The sequence below is a fragment of the Equus quagga genome, chromosome 5 (assembly GCF_021613505.1).
Source record: "Equus quagga isolate Etosha38 chromosome 5, UCLA_HA_Equagga_1.0, whole genome shotgun sequence".
NCBI lineage: Eukaryota > Metazoa > Chordata > Mammalia > Perissodactyla > Equidae > Equus > Equus quagga.
The window spans coordinates 41,675,352-41,687,710 of NC_060271.1; the positions used below are offsets into that span (position 1 = coordinate 41,675,352).

At 45.3% G+C, this 12,359-nt stretch overlaps 2 protein-coding genes and 1 non-coding gene across 8 annotated transcripts in view; 1 reads left to right on the plus strand and 2 right to left on the minus strand.

The window, feature by feature from the left end:
• TMEM201 (transmembrane protein 201) overlaps nucleotides 1–524 on the minus strand; it is a 28,571-nt gene extending 28,047 nt beyond the window's left edge. Inside the window, exon 1 of one of the 2 annotated variants that reach the window (XM_046660664.1) lies at nucleotides 84–524. In XM_046660664.1, the coding sequence (XP_046516620.1) occupies nucleotides 84–448 (365 nt within the window). In that variant the 5' untranslated portion in view covers nucleotides 449–524. The remainder of the gene's footprint in view (nucleotides 1–83) is intronic. The other variant, XM_046660665.1, reaches the window with a different exon arrangement.
• A 141-nt stretch (nucleotides 525–665) lies between these two features.
• The window catches only part of SLC25A33 (solute carrier family 25 member 33), a 33,069-nt gene continuing 21,375 nt past the window's right edge, over nucleotides 666–12,359 (minus strand). For 2 of the 5 annotated variants that reach the window (XM_046660670.1, XM_046660671.1), the window contains exons 5-9: nucleotides 11,267–11,367; nucleotides 8,690–8,756; nucleotides 5,256–5,536; nucleotides 3,721–3,804; nucleotides 666–2,027 (exon numbers count right to left, since the gene is read on the minus strand). In XM_046660670.1, the coding sequence (XP_046516626.1) occupies nucleotides 1,882–2,027; nucleotides 3,721–3,804; nucleotides 5,256–5,536; nucleotides 8,690–8,756; nucleotides 11,267–11,367 (679 nt within the window). In that variant the 3' untranslated portion in view covers nucleotides 666–1,881. Of the gene's footprint in view, nucleotides 2,028–3,330; nucleotides 3,805–5,255; nucleotides 5,537–8,689; nucleotides 8,757–11,266; nucleotides 11,368–12,359 lie in introns of those variants that run through there. The other 3 variants (XM_046660668.1, XM_046660667.1, XM_046660669.1) reach the window with 3 other exon arrangements.
• LOC124240549 (small nucleolar RNA SNORA32) lies at nucleotides 8,938–9,037 on the plus strand. The gene has a single exon (XR_006888936.1). It is a non-coding gene; the product is annotated as a small nucleolar RNA SNORA32 (small nucleolar RNA).

Below are 12,359 nucleotides of genomic sequence, written 5' to 3' on the forward strand. Positions count from 1 at the left end.
GCGGAGGGCGGCCGGCAGGCGGCGGGCCCGGGCCGCGGAGGCGGCGGCAGCAGGCCGAGGCCGCGTGGGCCGCGCGCACTCACCTCCGCGCGATCCGGTAGAGCAGCACGCCGGCCGCGGCGCACGCCGTGACCCCCAGGCCGCCGGCCAGGCCCGCCGTGGGGCAGCGAGCCAGCAGCGCGCTCACTCCTTCCATGGCTCCCCACGCGGGCGGCGGCGGGCCGGAGGGCCGAGGGAGCAGGCCGGACGCGGGGCGGCGGCGCGCGCCTCCTCGCGCCGTGACCTTCGCCGCTTTGTAGCCGGCGCGGGCCCGCCCCCTGACTCGGCGCGCTCCCGCCGCGCAGCCAATCAGGGCGCGAGACGAGCCCGGGGGGCGGAGCGCCAGCGGAAGCCGCGGTACCGGCACTCCCGCGCCCCCCAGCGGCCGGAGGCGGGAGGCGGCCCCCATCCCCGCGCGGAGCCGGCCGGGCGCCCTCCTCCGCGCCCGCCGCGCTCTCTGGCCCCTCCCGCGCAGTCGGCAACCTCAGCCTCGCTGGCTATCTATCTATCTAGCCTCTTCTCCCGCTAATTCGTCTTCCCGACGCCCAGCCGGCCCGGCCTAAGCGCGAAATGCTGTTTTGCTGCAAGTTGCAGCTCCTTAAGCCACTTCCACTGAAGCCACTCCAATGGTCAAAAAACTAGTTTATAGAAACATGCACCGATAGGGACGAGGTTGAACAAACAGGACATACTGTATTGGGACGTAATGCAACCGCCAGAATGTCAGTTATAGGTATTGGCCTGGAGGGATGCTATACTTCAAAAAAAAGCAACACATTAATTTTGATGATACCTAAGTTTGCATAAACTCCCATATGTGTATGTTTGTAGAAAGAGGCTGGTTAACACCAAATTGCAAAGTTACCTGAGGGGGGGTGGATCTAGGGGAGAATTACTTTATGCAAGCGTTTTAGTATTACTGGTTTGAGCTAAATTACCTTTACACCTAAAAAAAATCTAGTCGGAAATATTTGTATCACAATATAATGTTTCAGTGTTCCCACAACATTCCCAGTGTTTTTCGAGGTCAACATCAGAGTTCTTACTGTGGTGGATAGTGATGGGTTGATGGGTTTCCTGGGCCAGTTAATCTATGCCAAACCCTAGTCAGTGCATTCACCAGCAACGGCAGGAGGGAATGAGCAGGGCAGAAACCCAGGGGGTGAGTAGAGCCTGCACTCGAAGCTCCTCCTTCCTGGAGTGGGTGTCAGAGCACAGGCCTTTCCTTTGCGTCCTGCTGGTTTCACCACAGATGAACAAACAGCCGTGAAGCCTCCTTCAAAGCGTGTGGCGTATTTAAGAACCATTTTCTTTCCAAGAAGATTCAGTGTCTGTGTCACGTCTGCTCAAAGAAAGGGCTCTGTGATCCACGTGGACAAAGAAGGCAGCCAACACCTCCGTCCCGGGCACTTCTAGTGTAAGGGCACCTTCATCAGTGCAATCATAGTCCTGGAGTGAGCAGAATGGAATGGTCGGCTGGACCTCAGCTTCAGGGTCAGGTCATTCCACAAGCTCAGCAGCCCCTCTCCCTTATATTCACCTACTCAACAAGCAGTGCAAACACTCTTGGTCAGTTTACTACCTACTGTCTCCAAGACCTCAAGCCAGTCCTGTAGCCTCGGAGCCTCTCGTTTGTAACATGTGGATGGTGGTGATACCTGCCCCACAAGGTTGTCAGAATTACCTTAAATGAGAAAATATATAACACTTTGCACAGTGCTTGGAACACAATGGGTAAGCAATGAGGGTTCTAAAAGTCTTATTAAACGACTACTTAAAAATAACAAAACCCCAATGACTAAGCTTGTGGAAAAGACAGAGAGAAATCATGGGATTTCTCCATTAGCAGCTCCGACAGTGATATTTTCCATTTTCAATCCAAGCAGCCGCTTTGGAGAGGAGGCATCGCTGTCCTCCCGCTGGTCTCTTCCTGCTCCAGGTGCTCAGTCCCTTCACTTCAAGGCCTTGGTGCAGAAGCAAGCGGAGAACTAAATTATACCAGGTCAACATAAAATTTATTAATTCAAGAATGTATAAGTGACATTATTTCCAAAGAATTCTCATACCCACTTAGTGAATATTAAGCAACCTAATTGTTAACCTTCATGTTAGATAAAATCTTAATGAAAAATTCAGGTTTTAATATAAATATTAAAACAGGAAGATGTTGCTCAGTGCCCGTGAGCTTGTGGAATAGAGAAATCTCTTTACTGCCATGCATTTTAGAAGCCTGCAGCTTGACTAAAGTCATTTATTTTGACTTCTACATAGTTGTTGACAGTTGAGGCAAATTATACTAGAGAACTCAAGAACACCAACTAACCTCCTTATGACTAAAGGTGAACAAAATTAAACTCAGTTTAAATACAATTTGAAAATATCCTCCTCTCATCCCTATCACAGTCTTTGCCAGTGAATCTGAAGCTACAATGCATCAGTTATTAGAATCAATTATCTTTTAGATGTTCAGACTGAAAAATAACCTTACTGTGTAATACATTCAAATTCCAGTGAAGGAGCTAATGGAAGGCTATCGATCTTACCTGCCTTCCATCTTATCTTTTTGTCCCTTATTAAATTTCCTTTAAAAATGAGGGGAGGGTGTTTAAAATTCTGGCAATTACTCACTTCTAAGATTTTTTTTTAACTTTGATCTAGGGTATTTAAACACCACCACCACCTCCTGTCAGAGCAGTGTGAAGTCTGTGACGGGCGTCAGCCTCTCTCGTGGTTCCCTTCTCCAGCAGCAGAGACCCAAGAGCAGGGTTCCAGACAGGAGAGGCTGTCTGTTCCTCGCCACGCCCCACACTCACAGCCACCTCGGGGGCTATGCTCTCACACTTACAAGGGACCTGGGCTTGACTGGGGCTTAACTTCTAGAAATACATGCAAGAGCAAGGCACCTGGTAAACAGCTCTTTAAAACTCTCGCCTTTGGTTCAAACTGGAGATAGAGGGTAACTTCAGGAAAATGTGTATGGTTCAAAATATTTAGTGCCAGAAAGTCGTACTTCGTTTTTTAACTCTGCAGCTTGAAAGCTTAGATGATCAATTGGAATGAGACTTGGAAAAGGTACAAAGGAGAAAAATAGCTGGGAAGTCTGTCCTGGTCCACCCAGTGCCACCAAAATGTGACACTTCTTATCTGTCCAGCAGAGCAGGGTCAGAGTAGGAAACAAGCTGTACTTTGAGTTTATAGTTCTTCTCTGCATTTCTAGCATTATGTTTCACTAAAGTTCTTAGTAAACTAGAGTTTACAGTAGAGTGAACATAAAGGAGGACACAAACCAAATTCACACTTAAATTAAATAGCATGATTTAATTTAGTTGCTGCTTAATCCTGAATCCCCTTAAGTTAAAAAAAAAGTTATAATTAACTATTAACGTTAATGACTTTAAACCTTCCAGAAAGCATGAATCCAAAAGGAAATATCCAACAGGTGATATGAACCAGATATTTTATGGCCTTTCCTGTTTCGGTCTCAAACATTCTAAACATCAATGGAAAAAAAATTCTCTAGAGTTTCTCAGTTTTATTCTTCTAGAGTACATTTTCTGGCCTGTTACTGAGTATGGTCCTCTAACAGGTACACAATTAACTCATAGGTAGACAACACAATGGCAGTGTTTGGTATCTGCCGGATGAGCTGAGCAAAGAGTCCTCTATAAAAGGCAAGGTAACCTTCTTCTCGGAAGACCAGCCGAGCGGTCTGGACAAAGGACTTGTACTTGGTGCCCTCCTCCCGGAGCCGCGTCCTTATGACTTCTGCAGAGAGAAACACACACTTAATGCTACAAATCAACGGTATTACCAGGTAATAAGAGGAGAGAATTCAAAGCACATAACTTTATAATCGTCAATGTACAACTCTGGCTCTTTGCCAGAGTATCTCTGCTCTCAGCTGTATTTGGACAGGACAATCACATAGATGTAATGAAAAGTTAAGATTTTTTTTTTTTGGTGAGGAAGATTGGCTCTGAACTAACATCTGTTGCCAATCTTCCTCTTTTTTTGCTTGAAGAAGATAGTTGCTGAGCTAACATCTCTGCCAATCTTCCTCTATTTCATATGTGGGACGCCACCACAGCACAACTTGATGAATGGTGTGCAGGTCAATGCTCAGGATCCAAAACCGCAAACCCCAGGCCCCTGAAGTGGAGTGTGCAAATTAACCACTACACCACCCGACTGGCCCCAAAAGTTAAGATTTTTTAAAGAACTTTTTCTAACTCTGGGAAATGGTCATTTAGGGACATTTACATATACCTACAAGAGTACAAAATAACTTTGAGGGATTAAAAAAAGCTCAGTCTGAATGGGACTTAATTTTAAGATAGTTTATGGTTTTCTATTACCAATTAAACAAACACTACGTCACTGAAGGTGTAATTTGTATTAAGTATGGTAATACTTCAACAGGACATTCTTTTCATTTATTTCCCAACTTTCTCTCCCTACTAGACTCCGTCTCCACTCTGTCCAGCTTAAAGCTGCCTCCTCCTTTTCCAGACCTTCGCCCACCTGGCCCTCCTTCACCCAAGCATCCACAGCGCAACCCTTGTCGCCACCTGTCAAGCAGACCTCAAGCTTCTGTCTCCCGACATGTGAGCATCCCGACCTCTTCTCCATGAGCCCCATGGCGTCCCTTAGTGCCCCAGAACACGGTGGGACTCAATTACCTGTTACTGAATTGAGCACGTGCATTTGTCACAGCTGACAGTGCAGTAGGCTTTTCAAAACAAAACCTATTTTTCATGGCACAATAAACTGAGCTATGTTTTTTAAGTAGGTCAATAGGACATTAGGTCTATGATTCCTTAAAAAATCATCTTACCCAAAGTAGCCTTACTCAGTACTCCATTCAAAATGGAAGCTGGGAGATTTTGTTTGTAAAGTTTGGCTCCCACATCATTCTTTTAAATCAAGGAATTTTAAATAAAATCCGGATTGCCGGCTTCTTTGAAAACATGCGAAGTTCCGTAACACAGGGCCCACATCTGCACATCACGTTCTGGCCACGACCAGCTGCAGGCGAGCGGAGAGGACTTCCCAGCACTCCTATAACCTACGCGCAGGGCAGCTGGTCTCACTCGTGAGCAGTCACCTTGTGACCTGCAGGTATGTGCACTTCTGTGTGTGCTACAGAGGCCCAGACACTGAGAAACGACACAAACCCGACAGCTGTTTTACCGCTCTGAAAGAGAGAGAAAGCATACCGTGTGGATAAGCAATGCAGGAGGCACATCCCTTAGAAATAGCAGCAGCTGCCATAAGTCCAAAAAAATTTGTGGAATTTTTCTCAGTCCCACTTGTAGAAGAGGCTAATGGAGCTTCTTTCAGATACTTCTTTAAACTTTCATAAATAGCAAAACAGATGATAGTTTCTGAAATTCCAGCATAGGAGGCAGTCAACCCCCTGTAGAAGCCACGGATGCCTTCCGTCTGGTAAACATAGCGAGCGCACTGGAGTGTGTTCATCTGCTTGGAGCCTCGCACCCTGTGTAAAGGAGACCAAAGACAGGCGTTACAACGCACGCCGATGAGCCTGGCCGGGGTTCCAAGTCACAGAATGACCACTGGACCTAAAGAGACATCACACAGCAGGGCAACGTGTCCTCCCTGTTGTGCGAGGCTGAGTCTCTTAGCTGGGACACCTGAGAGGCCCACAGCCCACGTGCATCTGTACCAAGATCCATAAAAACACGTTCACAGCCTCTGACCTAATTTTGGAAAGGGTCATATGGAGGAAGATGTTCATCACGGAGGAAAACATAACTGCAATATAATCAAAACAAACATCTAAAAACAGGAACAGATAAGTAAACTATGGTACATATACTAGGTTAAACAGTTGTGAAGGCAGTAAGATACGGAGAACGGCTTAAGTGGAAAGCAGGGCAAAATCATGTCAAGTATAACTACAATTACAGTACGAATATGCTTTAAGAAAATACTCCAAGAAAATTCACCAGCATTCTGACAGGGCGGTGAGCAGAGGAGTGCTCTTTCTTATTACTCTAGTCTCCAGACGGTGTGTTTTGATTCTATTTTTTCTAAATTTCTACATTTCTAAACACTAAATAGACTACAATAACCAATAAAAGACCTCAGGCCTGGAGGCTCCTACCCCATGACGGGAAGTTTCCATAACCGCCTGGATACAAATGGGACCTGAGAGTGTTTACGCTGGTGGCATGGCAGAGACCCCTCCTGGGGGCTGAAGGCCAGCACACCCTCCTGCTCCGGTCAGTCTCAACAGGTCTCTTCGAGGCCCTTCTCTGCTCCCTAGATGGAGAGACCTTTCTAATGCAAATCCAACCGTGTCTCCTTCCTGCTTAAAATCCTCTAATGCAGGGTGTCTCAACCTTGGAACTACTGACATTTTGGGCCAGATAATTCTCTGTTGTGACATGCGTCCTATGCATTGTAGGATGTTTAGCAGCAACCTCAGCCTTTCCTAGCAGATGCCAATAGCAGCCCATTTAAGTTGTGACAACTAAAAATGTCTCCAGACACGGCCAAATGTCCCCTGGGGGGCAAAGTGTCCCCCAGCCCCACCCTGAAAAACTGCTCTAATGACTCTCTACTGCTCTCAAAATACAGCCCAAGTTCAAACTCCAAATTCCTTCCCAGGGCTTTTAAGGATGTGGCCCCCACGCGTTTCTGCAGCCCTATCTTTCTGTAATTCCCTCCTTCTCTAGTATGTACCCATGCAGCCCACTCTGATCACACCTCACTTCTTTCAGTTCCCCAGAACCCAGGATGCTTTCTTGCCTCCAGATTTTCTGCACGCACAGCTCTCTGCCTGAAGCACCTTCACTGATGCCCCACCTGGCTACTCCTCGGATGGTGGGGTGGGCATCGCTGCTTATCTCTGCCTGTCCTGCCTACACTGCACTAGGAACCCTCCGGGTCCAGCAGGCCCCTTATCCCACCAGACTATAATTCTCTTTCTTTTCTCTGAAGCTGTGAGCTTCCGGAAGGCAGGGCCTATGTCTTACTCCCTGTTTCCCCAGTGCCTAGTGCACAGGAAGCATGAAATAAATACTTCTTGTTGAGGGACATGTTAACAGAGCCCGCCCAAACAAAATGTCCTCCACAGGGGTCATTAGGCAGATTTAAAAGAATGCACGCAGGGGCGCTCAGCCGACTCGTGCACGTATCCTCCGCTCCAGAGAAGTGCTATCAGGACACCGCATGCACAGCTGGAACGGGGAGTGATTACAAAGGGTTCCAGGAGAGGATGCTGGTCAGAAGCCTGAAGGACAAGTATGTGTTCTTGAAGGAGAAGAAGGGGAAGAGGGATTCCTTGTGAGGGATGGCATACTCAGAGAGAGGGGAGCATGAGAGCATGTGGCATTTTTAGAAAATTGCAAAGGACCTTGAATGTTAAGCCAAAGTGTTAGGATTTGACCCTGAGAACCACCAAGATTCATTGAAGGATTCTGAGCAAGGGATCTGTTCAAAATGATTAGACCTGATTTTTTTAGAAGGTTCTTTCAGGCAGACTGGACTGGGGGGAATATGGAATCAAAGATCAATTCAGAGGCTACTGATCATTCGAGAGAAAAACCAACTAACGCAGACTCCCGCTTACACTTCCAGCCGGAGTTCTTGCTTGCTCTCCTCCTTTCTTTATGGGACTAGCTGAAAGTTTCCAGTGCGCCCTCCCCCCATTTCTAGGCAACACAGTTTCACAAGGGTTACCTTAGATAAAATCCTACCACAGAATCATTTACCATCATCATTTCTTTGAAATCACTGTAGTTACTGGGCTGCTTGATCTCGTTAACATATTAAAAAAAGTATATGGATATATTGGGCAATTTTTTAAAACATTGATGGGGCCAGCCCAGGGGCGCAGCGGTTAAGTTTGCACGTTCCGCTTCAGCAGCCCAGGGTTCGCCAGTTCGGATCCCGCGTGCGGACATGGCACTGCTTGGCAAGTCATACTGTAGCAGGCGTCCCACAAATAAAGTAGAGGAAGATGGGCATGGATGTTAGCTCAGGGCCAGTCTTCCTCAGCAAAAAGAGAAGGATTGGAAGCAGTTAGCTCAGGGCTAATCTTCCTCAAAAAAAAAAATTTGATAACTATATTTCGATAATTGGTTTCCACTGCTTTTAAAAACATTATTCTAAAAAGTGCCTGCAGGCTGCCCCAAGCTGCCAAAGGAATCCACAGCATGAAAGATGTTGAGCTGCCCTGGCTAGAGTTTCAGGGCAGAAATCTAGTATATTTGAGGGCCTTGGAGATTAAAATCACTCTTCCGAGGCCTGAAGGCATTTGCTGTTCTGCCCTTACTGGCATCTTCCCCCTTGAAAGAGAGGTCATCTGGAGGAAAGCCCAAAGCCCTCCAACTTGGGGTGGGGTCTGCCAAGAGCAGAGACCCACCGACTATCCGAGAGGAAGTCAGGACTGCTGAGCAGATTTTTGACCTCCCCTTATGTTATTTCTGTTGGTCCTTGTCTCCCCACAATGCTTGGCAGCACAAATCTCAAAACAAAAGGAATTTCTACATATGCCTGTATTCAGAAAAAATAAGGGCAGGGATGGCTAAGGACGCTGCACACCTCACTCCACACCTGGAACTGGGGGAAGAAAAAATCCCCAAGAATTCTTCTAGTAAGGAAGGAACAATTAATAACTTACTTCCGTTCTAGCTGCATCCGGGTTTTCACCATCCATATAGGATTCATTAAGGAATTTGTGACAAAAGCTGGGAAAAAAAGCACAGAAAATATCATCACTGAACACAGTCAATGCTTGTTAAAGCTGCCTATTTCATATGATAAACTCTGAAATGAGAATTTCAATGCCTTAATAGTGAAAATGGACAGTAGGGAGCAATTACGTTTCTGTACTGCAGGTGGCCACTATGGTCCCCTAAATGTAACATCTGTTGGTATGCTGGACCTAAAAACAAACAAACAAACAAACCTCTTCCCACTGGGTTTTTTTTCTGCTACCTTGCTAGCATTCAGCCTATTGGGAACATTTTACTAGCCCTTGTTTTATTTCCATTGCTTAGATCAGTACTGTCCAGTATAAATATACATCACGAAAGGTCATGAATGAGACTGACCATGGCTAGTGGTGGTTGTACAGTGCACGCCTAGATCTCTGGAGTCTTGCAACTATCTTTTGCCTGGTTAATCTTTCTTAAATTTTTTTTTTTTCCAAGGACGATTAGCCCTGAGCTAACTACTGCCAATCCTCCTCTTTTTGCTGAGGAAGACTGGCCCTGAGCTAACATCCATGCCCATCTTCCTCTACTTTATACGTGGGATGCCTGCCACAGCACAGCTTGCCAAGGGGTGCCATGTCCGCACCTGGGATTCGAACCAGAGAACCTGGGGCTGCCCCTTGAAATTTCTTTTTTAAAAGGGCTATCTTGAAGATTATGACTCAAACTTTGGAGGAATTAAGGTGATTGGAAGGAATCACAACATGGGAAATTATTTAAATAAAAATTTATGGACTTAAAAAAAATCCCAATTTTCTAGAGCCCTGTCTAATCTTTCCAGCCTCTAGGTGGTGCTGTTGGCATTTCTGTTCATGTGATTCAAATCATTATAGTAAATATGAAACTATCCTAAAACTCAATTTATGAGCTTCAGGGCCAGAAATAATTTGTTTTAAAAAGTTGCTTATTTAATCCAAAAGGTTACTTTATTTTTATTTATTTATTTTTTAGGAAGATCAGCCCTGAGCTAACATCTGCTGCCAATCCTCCTCTTTTTGCTGAGGAAGACTGGCCCTGAGCTAACATCTGTGCCCATCTTCCTCCACTTCATATGTGGGATGCTTACCACAGCATGGCTTTTGCCAAGCGGTGCCATGTCTGTACCTGGGATCCGAACAGGCGACCCACAAGCCACCAAAGCGGAACGTGTGCACTTAACCACTGAGCCACCAGGCCGGCCCCAAAAGGTTACTTTATATCTAACTTAAAATAGAAGGAACCAAATCTCCATTTACCTGAAGCCAAACTCACACTGCATTTTAATACCTGACTAATCATTTCAGAAAAGTGGAGTTTTAAGACTAATCTGCTTACAGAAACATTTTGTTAGTAACTCTTGCCCATGTTAATACTACATATCGTTCCAGACCAACCAAAAAAGCAGCATCATGGTACTGGCCTGACACAAGGAGTCCTCCGGAACACCTCCTCCCCTCCACAGTTCTAAGCAGATTAATTAGCAACCAGGAACCCAGAGAGCGGTTTAAACACCTCCCTCCAGGTCCAATTTATTTACCGAGGGTTCTTCTAAGTTAATTTTGCAGAAGTTACAAAACTGATGAGCAGCTCTCAGTCTGGCTTGCTCACTACTGGTCCAGCGAGTGAAGACAGACTGGTTCCCACACTCCACATTTCCTCCTCAGAGCTCTGTAGTCAGTAGAAGCGCCTTTCTTGTGTGAAGCCGCTTTGCTTAACATTACTTTCTATTTGGGGTCCAGAAATTATTAGCTATCGCTATTCAGACGGGTTACTCGTACTTTTATTTGGAGTAACACAGGCAGACAAAACTCGTGCCTACACCTTACAGGCTGGCAGAAGGTGGAAATTTTTCATCAAATGCCAATTTACGTTCTCTAAAATACCTTTCTCTTTGAACAGACATCAAACAGTATCTACAAAGACACCGTCTTCTCTCAGCAATCTACAAGTCCATGTTTTGTGCCATACATTTCCTGGGGAAAAAATCCTGTCATGAATTTTCTAAGTAAGTGGAGAGACTCCCTCGAAAGAGAATAGAATTATCTAATGTGTCACTGGGCCTACTAAAAGAACTGCACTCTGAGTCCTGAGCCCTCATCACAGAATCCAGTCGTGAAGGAGAGAAGTACCAACTGTACACATGGTATGCTGGACATCGTGGGGAGTCACGAAAAAGGCAGCTTGAATTTTAGAAAATAATGAAATAGAAAGACATAAAAACATTAATATTCCTTTAAAAGAAATATAACACTAACCAGTAGCACGCATGAGAACATGTAAATTTTGAGGGAGAATAAAAAGCTTTAGTGGTTGAAGAAAACGGAACCAAGTTACAAACTGCTCTCAAACACTCATATTTTCTCAGTTCTAACATACAGCTTTAGAAAAACAACTGTAGATGCAAAAGGAGCAGAGGGCTAATTTCTGATTCCTGGAAAAAGCTGTTGGGCACAACACATGCTTTAGGAGAGTGAGAAACTTCTCTCCATCACTGGGGAACATACCTGCAGAGCCAGCTGAGAAGATGTGCACGACATTGCTGTTCGGCACAAAAATGCCATTGAACTGCTCTTTGGCTTTGGAGTAACACGCGAAGTACACGGCCCTGTTAGAACCAAGAGAGAACACTATGAAGACATCGATATGGCGCTATGTGATAGGTATGTCCCTCTGCAACCTCTGGAAAATTTAGGAAAATATGGGAAAGAAGCTAACATATAACCAAAAGCTTGACCTTATCCGTGCTAAAACCAAAACCTGCTGCAGGCACCTTCAGGAACTTCCTGCCTGTCATTCCAGAAAGTATTCAGTAATGACGGAAATGTCCAAAATAATTAAGGAAAATGAGATTTTGGTAATATACATACGAAGTCCATTTATGTTCTTCATTTTGCAATCCCTGAAGCACCAACTTTAAAAATCTGTACTATTTCTAAAATACAGCACACTTGTCCTGCCTTATACCAAAATGAGTATGTCAAATATAATTTGAGCTTTATTTTGATGACTCAGGATCACACAGAAGCAATCACCATACATGTTCTCATAAAGCGCTCCCTCCGTCCTCCTCCCCAAAAGTGACCCCTGTTGGTGGCGTCTGGCCTCTCCATGGCTCTCTGGTCTGGTCTTCTCTGTCTCCGCCTGCTTTCCCCCTTCTGTCTTCTCTGTTGGGGCTGGGGAGCAAGGGCTGGTTGGGATTTCCCCTGCTCCTTCATCAGCAATGCCAGGGAAAGTGCTTCTTTTTTTCCGGCTGGCCAGTGGATCAACCATAGAATATATTTTTCAACTTGGGATCCTGACTACTTATCATTACTGTGTTGTGAAACAGTCTTCCGTTTTTTCTAGGTCCCAAGGGTTCTAAATGGGTGTGGTAGCCAGGAATCTATATCCTAATTTTTGTTACAAGACTTAATTCTCTTTAAAGCCTATTTGAATATTTAGAGCTACATTGTCCCAACACAATAGCCACTGACAGCATGGAGTGCTTAAAGTAAAGTTTAAAATTCAGTTCCTCGGTCTCACTAGCCATGTTTCAAGTACTTAATATTCACATGTAGCTAGTGCTCCTATACTGGAGATCATAGATATACAACATTT